The sequence below is a fragment of the Felis catus genome, chromosome C1 (genome assembly GCF_018350175.1).
Source record: "Felis catus isolate Fca126 chromosome C1, F.catus_Fca126_mat1.0, whole genome shotgun sequence".
NCBI lineage: Eukaryota > Metazoa > Chordata > Mammalia > Carnivora > Felidae > Felis > Felis catus.
Window position 1 is genome coordinate 50,557,639 of NC_058375.1, and position 12,944 is coordinate 50,570,582.

A 12,944-nucleotide genomic window follows, 5' to 3' on the forward strand; every position below is an offset into this window, starting at 1 on the left:
TCACCTCTGGGGAGCTGCTACTGGCACCTAGGGCGTAGAGGCCAAGGATGCTCCTAAACATCCTACAATGCATAAAACATGCTCCTCACAACAAAGAATTACCTAATCTGAAACATCAATAATCCCAAAGTTGAGAAACCCTGCTTTAGACCAATGGGTCTTCAAAAAATTTTGCTCACACACTCCCTTAAGTAGCTTTCTACAACTAGGTATATTCCCTTACACATTTTTAAGTTGATACCTAAAGTTTTTCATCATGGACTTAAATGGTTGGAAAAAATATAATTTCCAGTAGATTATAAACACTGCCATTAAAATTTAAATGTTATGGAATCTAAATACCACAGCATTTTTTTTCCTTTTTTTAAAATATAGTTTGTTGTAAAATTGGCTTACTTACAACACCCAGTGACTCATCCCAACAAGTGCCCTCCTCAACGCCCATCACCAATTTTCCCCTCCCCCACCAGCCACCCTCAGTTTGTTCTCTGTATTTAAGAGTCACTTGTAAATACCACAGCAGTTGAATAGCCATCCATCCAACAAAGAGTAGATATGAAAGAGCTCCTCTTTAAAATTCAGAGATTTTACATCAATTTTAGGAAAAGTAAACATATAATATTTGAGGTTCTGGAATTCAATTCCTTTAAAGATACCTGTCATGGGCTGAATTATGTCCCCCGCAAAAAGATATGTGTAAGTACTAACCCTTAGTACCTCAGAGTGTGACCTTATTTGGAAATAGGGTCTCTGCAGATTTAACCAAATTAAAATAAGGTCATTAGGGTGGGCCCTAATCTAAGAAGACTGCTGTCCTTATAAATAGGGGAAATTACATGCATACATACACACAGGGAGAAGATGATATGAAGACATACAGGGAGAATGCTACATGAAGACAGAGGCAGAGACCAGACCTATAGAGTTACAAGTCAGGGAAAGCCAACGACTGCCAGCCACCACCAGCAGGTCAGAAGAGGGAAGGAAACTTGCCACCCAGAGTTTGAGAAGCCGCCTGCTGACACCTTGATTTCAGATTTCTAGCCTCCAGAACCGAGACAGTAAATGTCTGTTGTTTTAGGCCATCTAGTCTGTAACACTCTGTTATAACAGCCCTAGGAAACTAATTCAACAATTATACCTGTTTACCTCTTGGATCGCTCTGTCTACCTCCAGGAGTACATGTACAAGAGTTTCGGCATCGGACATATAAATCAAAGAGATGTCTGGTTTAAAAAGTTACGTTTTTGCTTTGAAGAGGACTGTTCTACCTTCACAAAGAAGTGATCTGCAAGGAATCGATAAATACAAGTTTTTCCTCAAAATGTGCCTTTAAATTTTTTTAAATCCTCAAAGTAGTAAGTTCTGGATTGGCTGTGCCATAAACAGAATTCTACTGATAAATTTTGGATAATTTTCCTCTAAATGTATTACCTTGCCCTTACTTGCTCAATTTGAAGCTGTCACTTTCTTGTCTTACATACAGCCTTGTGAGATTTTCCTGCAGACTATCTAAAGTCAGGTCTTAAAGAGATAGTTGCAATGCAAAACACTGTAATTATGATTCCAGTCGGGGTTATTGTCCAATACACCTTCCCTAATGCACTGTTTTTAGCAATGACAGTTTCCTGTACATTTTAAAAGATCAAACATTTATAGGTGAGTTGTAAAAATGCCTCATAAAAATATTAAATAGTAAGAAATCATACTTTTCCATTTTCAGTTAGATACTATTTTTTGAACTCCCGTATTCCGACAATTTTAGTTTTCAATGATATTTTATCATTTCTACTATAAGAAAGGATTTGTATTTGACATGAGACATATAAGAAAAAATGCCCAATGCTCCAGGTTCAGAACCTTAGGAAAGCTAACAACAGTGGAAGGAGGAAATCACACTGCTACAGTGCTTCTAGAAATTTGAGAGAAGTATGTGAATTATTTCAAGGGATGAAAATTATGTACTTTAGTGAGAAAGGATAAGCTGTTGCTCCAAATATATAGAGAGTACATGAGAAAATAATAAATAAGAGAAACATCAATACTGACTTAATCAGAAGTCTTTGAATTGACAGAGAAATCTGGGTTTAACTACAAATTCTGTCACTTAACTAGGTTGCTCCTTTGAGCAAGTTACAAAACCTCACTAAATCTTGTGAAATGTGGATAATAATCTTATAATGCTCAAGCATACGGTGTATAAAGCATGGTACTTGGTTAGAGGAATTGTTCAACAAGTATCAGGTTCCCCACTCTAGTAAATTAGAGAACTTCAATATTGAGAAAACTAAGAGAATGAATCTGACACGAGAAATGACACTGTATACAGTGTATAACACTGTAAGTGGCTATATCACTAATGGAATTTTTTGTGTAATGAAATTAATAAATCAAAAGAAGCCTACCACCCTAGAGTTTGTTTTCACATACTTTATGATAATTTCTTTAGACCCTTATTTTTTTTAAGTAATCTCTACACCCAACATGGGGCTCAAACTCATGACTCCAAGATCCAGAGTTGCATGCTCTACTGACTGAGCCAGCTAGGTGACTTACTGACCCTTATTTTAAAAAATCCTATAAGCAGGCATAACTTTTTTTTCTTTCACAAACATGAAAACTGAGATTCTAAAAATTTAAATAGTTGAGGCACCTGAGTGGCTTAGTCAGTTGAGTCTCCAACTGTTCATTTTGGCTCAGGTCATGATCCCAGGGTCATGGGATCCAGCCCTGTGTCAGGCTCCATCCTGAGCATGGAGCCTGCTTAAGATTCTTTCTCTCTCCCTCTGCCCCTCTCCCCTACTCACACTCCTCTGTCTCTCAAAAATAAACAAATAAAGTGGCTGTACCATCAAAAAAAAAAAAAAAGAAGTTAAATGAGTTGACAAAAGTCTTGTAAGTAGGTAAGACTCTTTAAGTCCTAGGCTAACACTCATTACTTTTTTTCCCCCAGTTTTAAAATTTATTATCTATTTTCATCAAGGTATTATTGGCAAACAACATTATATTAGTTCCAGTTGTATAACATAAGGATTTGATATTTGTATATATTGTAAAATTATCACTACAATAAGTTAGGTAACATCCATCACTGTACATAGTTACAGAATTTTTTCTTGTGTTGAGAACTTTTAAGATCTACTCTCTTAGAACAAACTGGATTTATGAGAGGGGAAGTGAGTGGGGTGATGGGGGAAATAGGTGAAGGGGATTAAGAGTATACTTATGATGAGCACTGAGTAATGTGTAGAATTGCTGATTCACCAGCAATTTTTGTATACCTGAAACTGATACAACACTGTATATTAGCTATACTGGAATTATAATAAAAATAATTTAAAAAATACCTACTGTCTTAACAACTATCAAATATACAGTACAGTGCTATTAACTATAGTCACTGTGTTGTGCATTACATCCCATGACTGGTTTTTTTTTTTTAAGAAATATTTTAAAAAATTATTTTTATTTTAGGGGCGCCTGGGTGGCTCAGTTGGTTAAGCGTCCGACTTCGGCTCAGGTCATGATCTCACGGTTTGTGAGTTCGAGCCCTGCATCAGGCTCTGTGCTGACAGCTCAGAGCCTGGAGCCTGTTTCGGATTCTGTGTCTCCTCCTCTCTCTGCCCCTCCCCAACTTGTGCTCTGTCTCCCTATGTCTCTCAAAAACTAAAGAAATGTAAAGAAATTTTTTTTTAATTTTTATTTTATTTTATGTGTGTGTGTGTATATATATATATATATATATATATATATATATATATATAATTTATTGTCAAATTGGTTTCCATACAACACCCAGTGCTCATCCCAACAGGTGCCCTCCTCAATGCCCATCACCCACTTTCCCCTTTCCCCCACCCCCCGTCAACCCTCAGTTTGTTCTCAGTATTTAAGAGTCTCTTATGGTTTCCTTCTCTCTATATAACATTTTCCCCCCTCCCCTCCCCCCTGGTCTTTTGTTAAGTTTCTCATGATCCACATATGAGTGAAAACATATGGTATCTGTCTTTTTCTGCCTGACTTATTTCACTTAGCATAACACTCTCTGGTTCCATCCACGTTGCTATAAATGGCCAGATTTCATTCTTTCTCATTGCCAAGTAGTATTCCATTGTATATATAAACCACATCTTCTTTATACATTCGTCAGTTGATAGACATTTAGGCCCTTTCCATGATGACTATTGTTGAAAGTGCTGCTATAAACATTGGGGTACAAGTGCCCCTATGCATCAGCACTCTTGTATCCCTTGGGTAAATTCCTAGCAGTGCTATTAATGGGTCATACAGTAGATCTATTTTTAATTTGGGGGGGAACCTCCACACTGTTTTCCAGAGTGGCTGGATCATTACTTCTTTTTATTTATTATTATTATTTTTAATGTTTATTTATTTTTGAGAGACAGACAGACAAGCGGGGAGGGACAGAGAGAGAGGGAGCCACAGAATCCAAAGGAGGCTCCAGGCTCTGAGCTGTCAGCACAGAGCCCAATGCAGGCTCAAACCCATGAACCATGAGATCATGACCTGAGCCAAAGTCGGACGCCCAACCAATTGAGCCACCCAGGCGCCCGTGCATCATTACTTCTTAATCAATACTCTTTCCAGGGGCACCTGGGTGGCTCAGTCGGTTAAGCATCCAACTTTGGCTCAGGTCATGAACTCGCAGTTCGTGAGTTTGAGCCCCACGTTGGGCTCTGTGCTGACAGCTCAGAGCCTGGAGCCTCCTTTGGATTCTGTGTCTCCCTCTCTCTGTTCCTCCCCTGTTCACACTCTCTTTCTCTCTCAAAAATAAAGATTAAAAAAAAATTTAGTTTTAAATACTCTTTCCATTACACCATAATTCCTGGCTTACATTGATTTCAGAAACAAGCAAAAATAAATGAAGACGATGAGACTAAGGAAACCAGTTAACAACAAATGTTAACTGGTAGAGAAAATTAAGCAACATGCTACAAACCTGAAAGCTACTTGATTCATAGCTTTTCTGTAACAAGTTTCATTCTGGCCAATGTCTACGATTTAGATGGCATCAATATAAACCAGTAGGTACACAGTATTTATCAATTGTTAAAAGTAGCACTGCTTTTTAAATGGAAAAAAATTATCAGAAGTAAACAATGAAGTTTCATAACAGTCAAAAGGACTGACCTAGGGAGTAGGTGGTTTGGGATCCTACTCTGGTTAACATCATGCCTCTGGACTATAATCTTGATCTGTCAGATTTAAGGATCAAAACCTGATCTAAGGGTCCTGTACTGGAAAAAAAAAAAATGCTATAAAGGCATTACTTACGGTCATTTGATAAAATTAGAATACAGATGATGAAGTATATGTATTAATATTAAATTTACTGAAATTTACAACAACGGGAACATCTCTATTCTTAGGAAAAACGCGCAAACATAGTTAGGGGCAAAATACATACAAATGCAGAGAGACAGAGACTGAGCACACATGAACACAAAATGAGAAAGCAAGAATAATGTGTTAACAACTGGTGAGGATGGGCAAAGGACGTACGGGTGTTCTTTGTACTACTCTTCTTGCAACTTTGCTGTAAGCTTGGAATTATCTCCAAATAAGAAGTCGAACAATAACATACTCTTTGCATAACTAATTTATGGTGAAGTTAGGGTTAATAGTTATCCATTAGGGCAGAATAGGAACTATAAGAGAGCACGAGGGGGCTTTTGGTATGTGGATAATGTTTCTTGATTTGGAAACACAAATGTGGTCAGTCTGAGAATCATTTGAGGTACCCTTATGTGTGCTTTCCTATAAATACGTTTCAATAAAAACTTAAGAAAATAAAGAAGACCTGCCAAAGGATCAGAGCAAAATTTCCTAGAGATGGAGTCAGATGTAGTTCACTGTTCAGAAAACTGAAAACACCTGGGGCACCTGCGTGGCTCTGTCAGCTGAGTGTCTGACTCTTGATTTCGGTTTAGGTCATAATCCCAGGGTTGTGGGATCAAGCCTTATGTGGGCCTCCAAGCTGAGCGTGGAGCCTGCTGAAGATTCTCCCTCTCTCTCCCCCCCCCCCCCCGCCCCTCTCCCTGGCTCATGCAAGCACACTCTCGCTCTAAATAAAAAAATTCAGGGTGCCTGGTGGTTCAGTTGGTTAAATATCCAACTTCGGCACAGGTTATGATCTCCTAGTTCTGTGAGTTAGGACCCCACATCGGGCTCTCTGCTGTCAGTGTGGAGCCTACTTCAGACCCTCTGTCTCCCTCCCTCTGCCCTCCTCCTGCTTGTGCACCCTCTCTCTCTCTCAAACATTAAAATTTTTTTAAATAAAAAAATTAAAAAAAATTGAAAACAGTTGCTTATGTAGGTCTGTATAATCTAGACAGAACACTCTGAAGGCAGAAATTGTGTCTTCTTTCATACATCATCGATATCACCTGGTGGAAGCCTGCCACGTAATAATTTCTCAATAAATACAGTAAATAATTTCTCAAATAATAAATATCCTATAATTTTCATTAAGGTTAATTGTTTTGATCCATTTATTTTAATCAGTTATTATTTATTACAAATTTCTCAATAAATAAATATGCTTGTTAGTTGGCATTATCTGAGAACATTTTTATTTTTTATTTTTAAACGCTTATTTATTTTTGAGAGAGAGAGAGAGAGGGAGAGAGAGAAAAGTGTGAACGGAGGAGGGGCAGAGAGAGAGTGGAAGACACAGAATCCGAAGCAGGGTATACAGGCTCTGAGCTGTCAGCACAGAGCCCGATGCCAGGCTGGAACTCATGAACTGTGAGATCATGACCTGAGCTGAAGTTGGACGCTTAATGGACTGAGCTACCCAGGCTCAGTTTTTTTTATTGTTAAGAGTTTATTTGAACAAAAATCAATTCAAATTGGGTGGTACCAACCCAGAAGTGGTTACAGTGCTTTGCCCCACCTGTAGGAGGTAGTTAAAAGATTTCTACAGAGAATTAGTGGAAGCAAAGCAAGGAAATTATTTGATTGGCTATACCTTAAGAATTTATCTTATTTGGAAAGGTCTAACTGACTTTTTGTGATTGGTTGGCTTCAGTTCCTTTTTTTTTTTTAAACTTAAGTATATAGCTGACACACAATGTTATAGGAGTTTCAGGTGTATAACATAGCTATTAGACAAGTCTGTACATTATGCTATGCTCATAAGTGTTGCCACCATGTGTTCCATACAATGCTATTATAATACCATGATTTCCCTTCATTGTATTTGTCATCCCTGTGACTTAACTCATTCCATAAATGGAAGCCTGTGTCTCTAACTGGGAACCATTTTAAGATCACATTAGTTTACTGTCACAGTTGAATTATTTTGCCTTTGGTCTCAATCCCTCTATCTTGAAACTCCCCTCTTTGTAAAACATTGTTCTTATTCATACCTACTCAAAAAGTACTGGTGAAGAAAATTAAACTGAGTTTGAGGATTCTGTAATAGTCCTTCACATACACAGTGAAAAAACAGAGGAAAAAGAGTCTTGGCTGGAGGAGGAGAGAAATCACGTCACTCACATGTTCCACAACTCCAATATTGTTCTCCTGCTCATCAGTTCCATGGTAGGACCCAAAAACATGTTTCCAGGGTCATTTTGGTGTCCTCTCTGATCAGGACTTAGAAGTATTTCACCACGACTACTTTACTAGCTTTTGTGCGTTTTAAAAATGGCAATTAAAAGAAACTTCCTGTAGGGGTACCTGGGTGGCTCAGTGGGTTAAGCTTCCAACTTTGGCTCAGGTCATGAACTCGCGGTTTGTGAGTTCGAGCCCCACATCAGGCTCTGTGCTGAAAGCTTGCTGTTTCGGATTCTGTGTCTCCTTCTCTCTCTCTCTGCCCCTCCTCTGCTCATGCTCTGTCTCTGTCTCTCAAAAATAAATAAATGTTAAAAAAAAAAAAAAAAGAAACTTCCTGTCTTCTGTAGACAGCCAGCCTCAGGAGTGTTGGGCTGGTATGGTACCATCTATCCCAGCTCTCAGCTAGATAACCTGAGAGTTATCTAGCTCTCAGATAGATAACAAATTGTACCTTCATATGCAGAAGCCCCGTGACTCGTCGTATTTGTCTAAAAAACTTTACTTACTTTTTAAAATTATAATGATTTAAAACCATTTATTAATCTACTTTTGTTCTCACATTCAGTAAGGCACTTGGTTTATTCTCTCCATATGAATAATCGTATCATTCCCTTATACAGGAAGTCTTCCTTTTACTTTCCTGTAACTCTCCACTTACATCAGCCATGACAGTACCATAATACCTCCAAGTCTTTTTACTTTCTAGTAGTCTGATCATTTTTGTACGTTTATAAACTTATCAACATTTGCACAAGTGGATTCAAATTTATTTCATGCAAGATACACCTAAATGGAGGTCAAAGCTCTCTGGGGCAGAAACTATTCCTTTTAGTTGCATAATTTCCTTCAAAATCCTCATACCTGCAAAGAATCCTACAGGTTAGGGGCACCTGGGTGGCTCAGGTGGTTAAGCGTCCTACTGATTTCAGCTCAGGTCATGATCTCACAGTTCCTGAGATCGCGCCCCATGCTGATAGTGCAAAGCCTGCCTGCTTCTTAATTTAGTTAGATACCTGAGTCACAATAGTATTCACAGATTTCTAACATCTTTCATATAAATGGTTAAGTATCTTGAAAGCTGAATCTTCTTTATACACACTTATTCTATTGTCTGTGTTCCAAAAGCGTAATATAAGACAGAACTGTAAAACAGGCAAATCCGAGTATACTTCTAAATTAACTAAAAAAAGGATTCCTTATAAAGTCCCTTTAACACATCTAAATTAATATATACATGTTAAGCAATATCTGCTATACAAATCATACATATATATATATAAATAACCTACAAATTATATATATATACATATAACTTTGTATGGTAAAATTTCACTACTTCAAAGTAGTAGCTAAATGCCATTTATTAAAGTTTAACACAACTTATTTACGAATATTTTTGTTGACAATACAGGGCTAGTAATGTGCCAAAATATAAAGATATAAAAAGATAAGAGAAGATCTGCTTTTTAAAATATAGACAAATTCAGAGGTGCCCGGGTGGCTCAGTCAGTTAAGATTCTGACTCTTGGTTTCAGCTCAGGTCATGATCTCATGCTTCGTGAGTTTGAGCCCGACATCTGGCTCTGCACTGACAGTGTGGAGCCTGCTTGGAATTCTCTCTGTCTCCCTCTCTCTGCCCCCACCCCACTGGCACCGTCTCTGTCTCTCTCAAAATAAACTTTATTAAAAATGAAAAAAAATAAACTTTATTAAAAAATAAAAAATAAATTATATACAAATTCATAATCAAGGGGTGAATTACCTGAATATGCTGAAAAGCATGAACGTTTTCTGCTGTAAGGAAATAATTCCTTTAATCTCATTTTTACATAATGAGTTTAAGAGATTTTACTTACAAAGAAAACATCAATTACTGGCTTACTTCCTAATACATAAAATAATCAGTATATATTCAATAAGTGTTCTTTTCTCAAAATACCATGTAATGGCCATCATTATGTACCATGTCAAAAAAGGTTAAATAGTTCCAACATACATCTTCCTCCCTTCCAACATATACCCCTTTGGAAGGAAAGACTAAACAGAATAATTTATTAGTTCTTATCTGGCATTCCACATATTTTAGAGTAACAGAAGCTCCCCCAAATCAGTAGGCTGAGGGTGCGATCTATTATCAAAACATCTCTATAAAAAATACTAAAGGGGCGCCTGGGTGGCTCAGTCGGTTAAACCTCTGACTTCAGCTCAGGTCATGATCTTGCAGTTTGTGAGTTCGAGTCCCGCATCGGGCTCTGTGCTGACAGTCCAGAGCCTGGAGCCTGCTTCAGATTCTGTGTCTCCCTCTCTCTGCCCCTCCCCCACTCATGCTCTGTCTCTCTCTCAAAAATAAATACTAAAAAAATTAAAAAAAGAAAATACTAGAAAAAAATACTGATACATTGTTAAACTCCTAACTATACTGTTTTCATAATTAGCATGTACCTAAGTATATTTCACAAATACATAATATGGGTGATATAGCTTCTTATTGGAACTTACTGGGCTAAAAGTCTCATTTCAAGTTCTTTTCAAGTAATGAAAAATCTAACTTAAAAAGCATCTTTGCATACATAGCTTGGTAAATAAAAAAGAAAGCTGATTTTAAAGGTTTAAAAAAAATGAATGAAAATATAAAACTCCCAATTCACATAACTAAGAATAACATTCTTCTTGAATTAAACCCCTAGCCAGTTCTCCAATTTTTTTTTTTAATTTTTTTTTTCAACGTTTATTTATTTTTGGGACAGAGAGAGACAGAGCATGAACGGGGGAGGGGCAGAGAGAGAGGGAGACACAGAATCGGAAACAGGCTACAGGCTCTGAGCCATCAGCCCAGAGCCTGATGCGGGGCTCGAACTCACGGACCGCGAGATCGTGACCTGGCTGAAGTCAGACGCTTAACCGACTGCGCCACCCAGGCGCCCCCAGTTCTCCAATTTTAAGCTGTTCTGGAAACTGAATAATGTGATTAACTCAAGAAAAAGCACATTTTATGACTTTCAGTGATCATACATTGATTTATGAAATAACGTTTTAAAAATTATTTTTAAAAACATGTTTCTGGAAGTCTTACCATGAGCCGTGTAATTTGTACAGTTAACTGGTTCTTGTGTAGCATCATTTATTTTTGGATCTTTACAAATATATGTGAGAATAGTTAAGGAAATATGAATGACATTCCAACACAAACCATTATTATCTTCTCTTTAATATCTTGTATTATATACTCATGTTCACATTCACATGTAAAGAAAGGCTGTTACTTGGTCCAGAGCAACAAGCACAACCACAAATATACTTTTAGGGTCACTAAATAAAAACTGAACATTAATTTATTACAGGAAAAGTATATTAACTTAATACATATTAAAAGCTCTAACAAAGGATGCCATCCTTAAACAACATAAGTCAAGGTTCAACCACAAAGCATAAAAGAAAAAGGAAAATCTTTACCAAATTATTCTAAGTGTGCTTTAGGTTAAAAAAAAAAACCAGTTTCCAGATATTTGCCTGAACTAATTTATGGGGTCCCATTGTATTTATTGTCACATCTGTAACTTCATGTAACACATAACCCTGTGAGGTAAATTCTATTATTCCCACCTTACAGAAGCACAAACTGAGGCTCAAAGTTTGAGAGACATATCCAAAGTCATGTAAGTGATAAGGAGTAAAATCCGGTTTCCTGATTCCAAGCCTAGAGCACTTTCCATCAGACTGTAGGGAAGATAGGTCTTCTAGGTGTGTCTACATGGTCCGCCCAACAGGATTTCAAGCTTTTGAAAACAGGTGTAAGTATAATAACTGTCCTTTAACAGATGTCCAAAACACCTGTGCGCGGCTTTTGTTTCCAAAATATTTTGACACTGAGATGGGATAAGGCGTTCACAGGATGTCTCTAGAAACAGAGAACCTACTGACACCTGTTTAAGGTTTTTTAAACACTACTGGAAACCCAACTTCATGAGGAATAACAGACATTTTCCCGTTATCATCACCAAATGCTCAGCCATTTCTCTCTAGGGTTCAAGTCGTACAACTCTTCATACCATCTAATTATTTTCTTACACAGAACCATTCTGACATCTTTGCCCAAAAAGACTCAATTACTAGGTCAGTGATTCTCAAACTCCAAGCATAAGGGTATTCAACAAATTAGAGCTATTATGTAAACATCCAATAATGGCTGCCTCTCCCCAACTCACATGAAAATACTATAGAATTTCCGTAATATAAAAATTTTATCTAGTAGAATCTTTCTTATATTTCTGGCCTCTGTTATTAATTTTTCTGTTCTACAATTTGTATAAAACGATCTAATATTGTACAAAAATAGCTATTTTGACTGTAACTCCCATTTCATACTGTTCCTCCCTTTATCAGAGCTACTACAAAGAGAGCCACTTAACCCCCGCAACCTCAGTTTTCTCATCTGTAAATAAATAACACAGATAGTCCCTACTATGTGCCAGGGGTTGTTCTATGTGACTCACTTGCACTAACTTATTACAACAGACTTTTAGATTGGTACCATTGTTATCTACATTTTCACTCAAGATAAAACAGAGTTCAGATCATTTGCCCACGGTTACAAGGCAGAGCAGGAATTTGCCCCCAACAGTCCAGCATCTCACGGAGTTTTAGAATGATGTAAGGCAATACACATAGAGTTAATGATAAATGGGCAACATACACTGGCTTAATCGTTATTAACTACTTGTCTCCTCCCTCCTCAAGTCAGCAAACTTCTGGGGTAGAGCCTATCAATCGTTTTATTACTAGTGCCTAAAACTAGTGCCTAAAACTAGTGCCTATCACATTTCAGGATCTAGGTGTTGGTTGAACAAATAAGCTCGCCGGTAAAAACAAAACAAACAAAAATAAACTAAAACTAAAACTAAAATTAGGTGGTTCAGAAAAGGAAGGGCCAAAAATCAGTAAAATCCCAAGAAAATCACACAGGATGACCGCTGTCCTTCCCACCCCCACATCTCTTTTCACCTCCCGGAGCCCGTCGATCATTAGAAGCCACAAGTCACCGATCCCTTCAGCACAACCCTGGCCCGTACGGAGGACCGCAACCCACTCGCAACCCCTAATCTACCTAGCCCCCAAGGCAAGGTTGCGGGGGGTGGAGGGGTCCTCACAGAGGATATTGTCCCAATTTGAGGTCCTCGCACTTAAGCGTCTCCTCTCCGCCAGCGGCGGCGATGGCAGCAGCTCCCCAAGGTCCCGTGGTGACTGACACGAACCACAGGGCACCCAGGAGCTGGGCGGCCACCGTCTCCTGCGCAGCCGGCCTGGAGGGCCAGGCGGCCGCCATGCTGGGGACCAGCAAGTCCCCCACCTCTTCCGCTTCCGTC

At 38.2% G+C, this 12,944-nt stretch overlaps 1 protein-coding gene across 14 annotated transcripts in view; it reads right to left on the minus strand.

Moving 5' to 3' along the window:
• Positions 1-12,944, minus strand: part of TM2D1 (TM2 domain containing 1) — a 129,178-nt gene extending 116,234 nt beyond the window's left edge. For 7 of the 14 annotated variants that reach the window (XM_045035935.1, XM_045035936.1, XM_045035934.1 and 4 more), the window contains exons 1-2: positions 12,738-12,943; positions 10,655-10,728 (exon numbers count right to left, since the gene is read on the minus strand). In XM_045035935.1, the coding sequence (XP_044891870.1) occupies positions 10,655-10,728; positions 12,738-12,904 (241 nt within the window). In that variant the 5' untranslated portion in view covers positions 12,905-12,943. Of the gene's footprint in view, positions 1-10,654; positions 10,729-12,737 lie in introns of all 14 variants that reach the window. The other 7 variants (XR_006584348.1, XR_006584347.1, XR_006584349.1 and 4 more) reach the window with 2 other exon arrangements.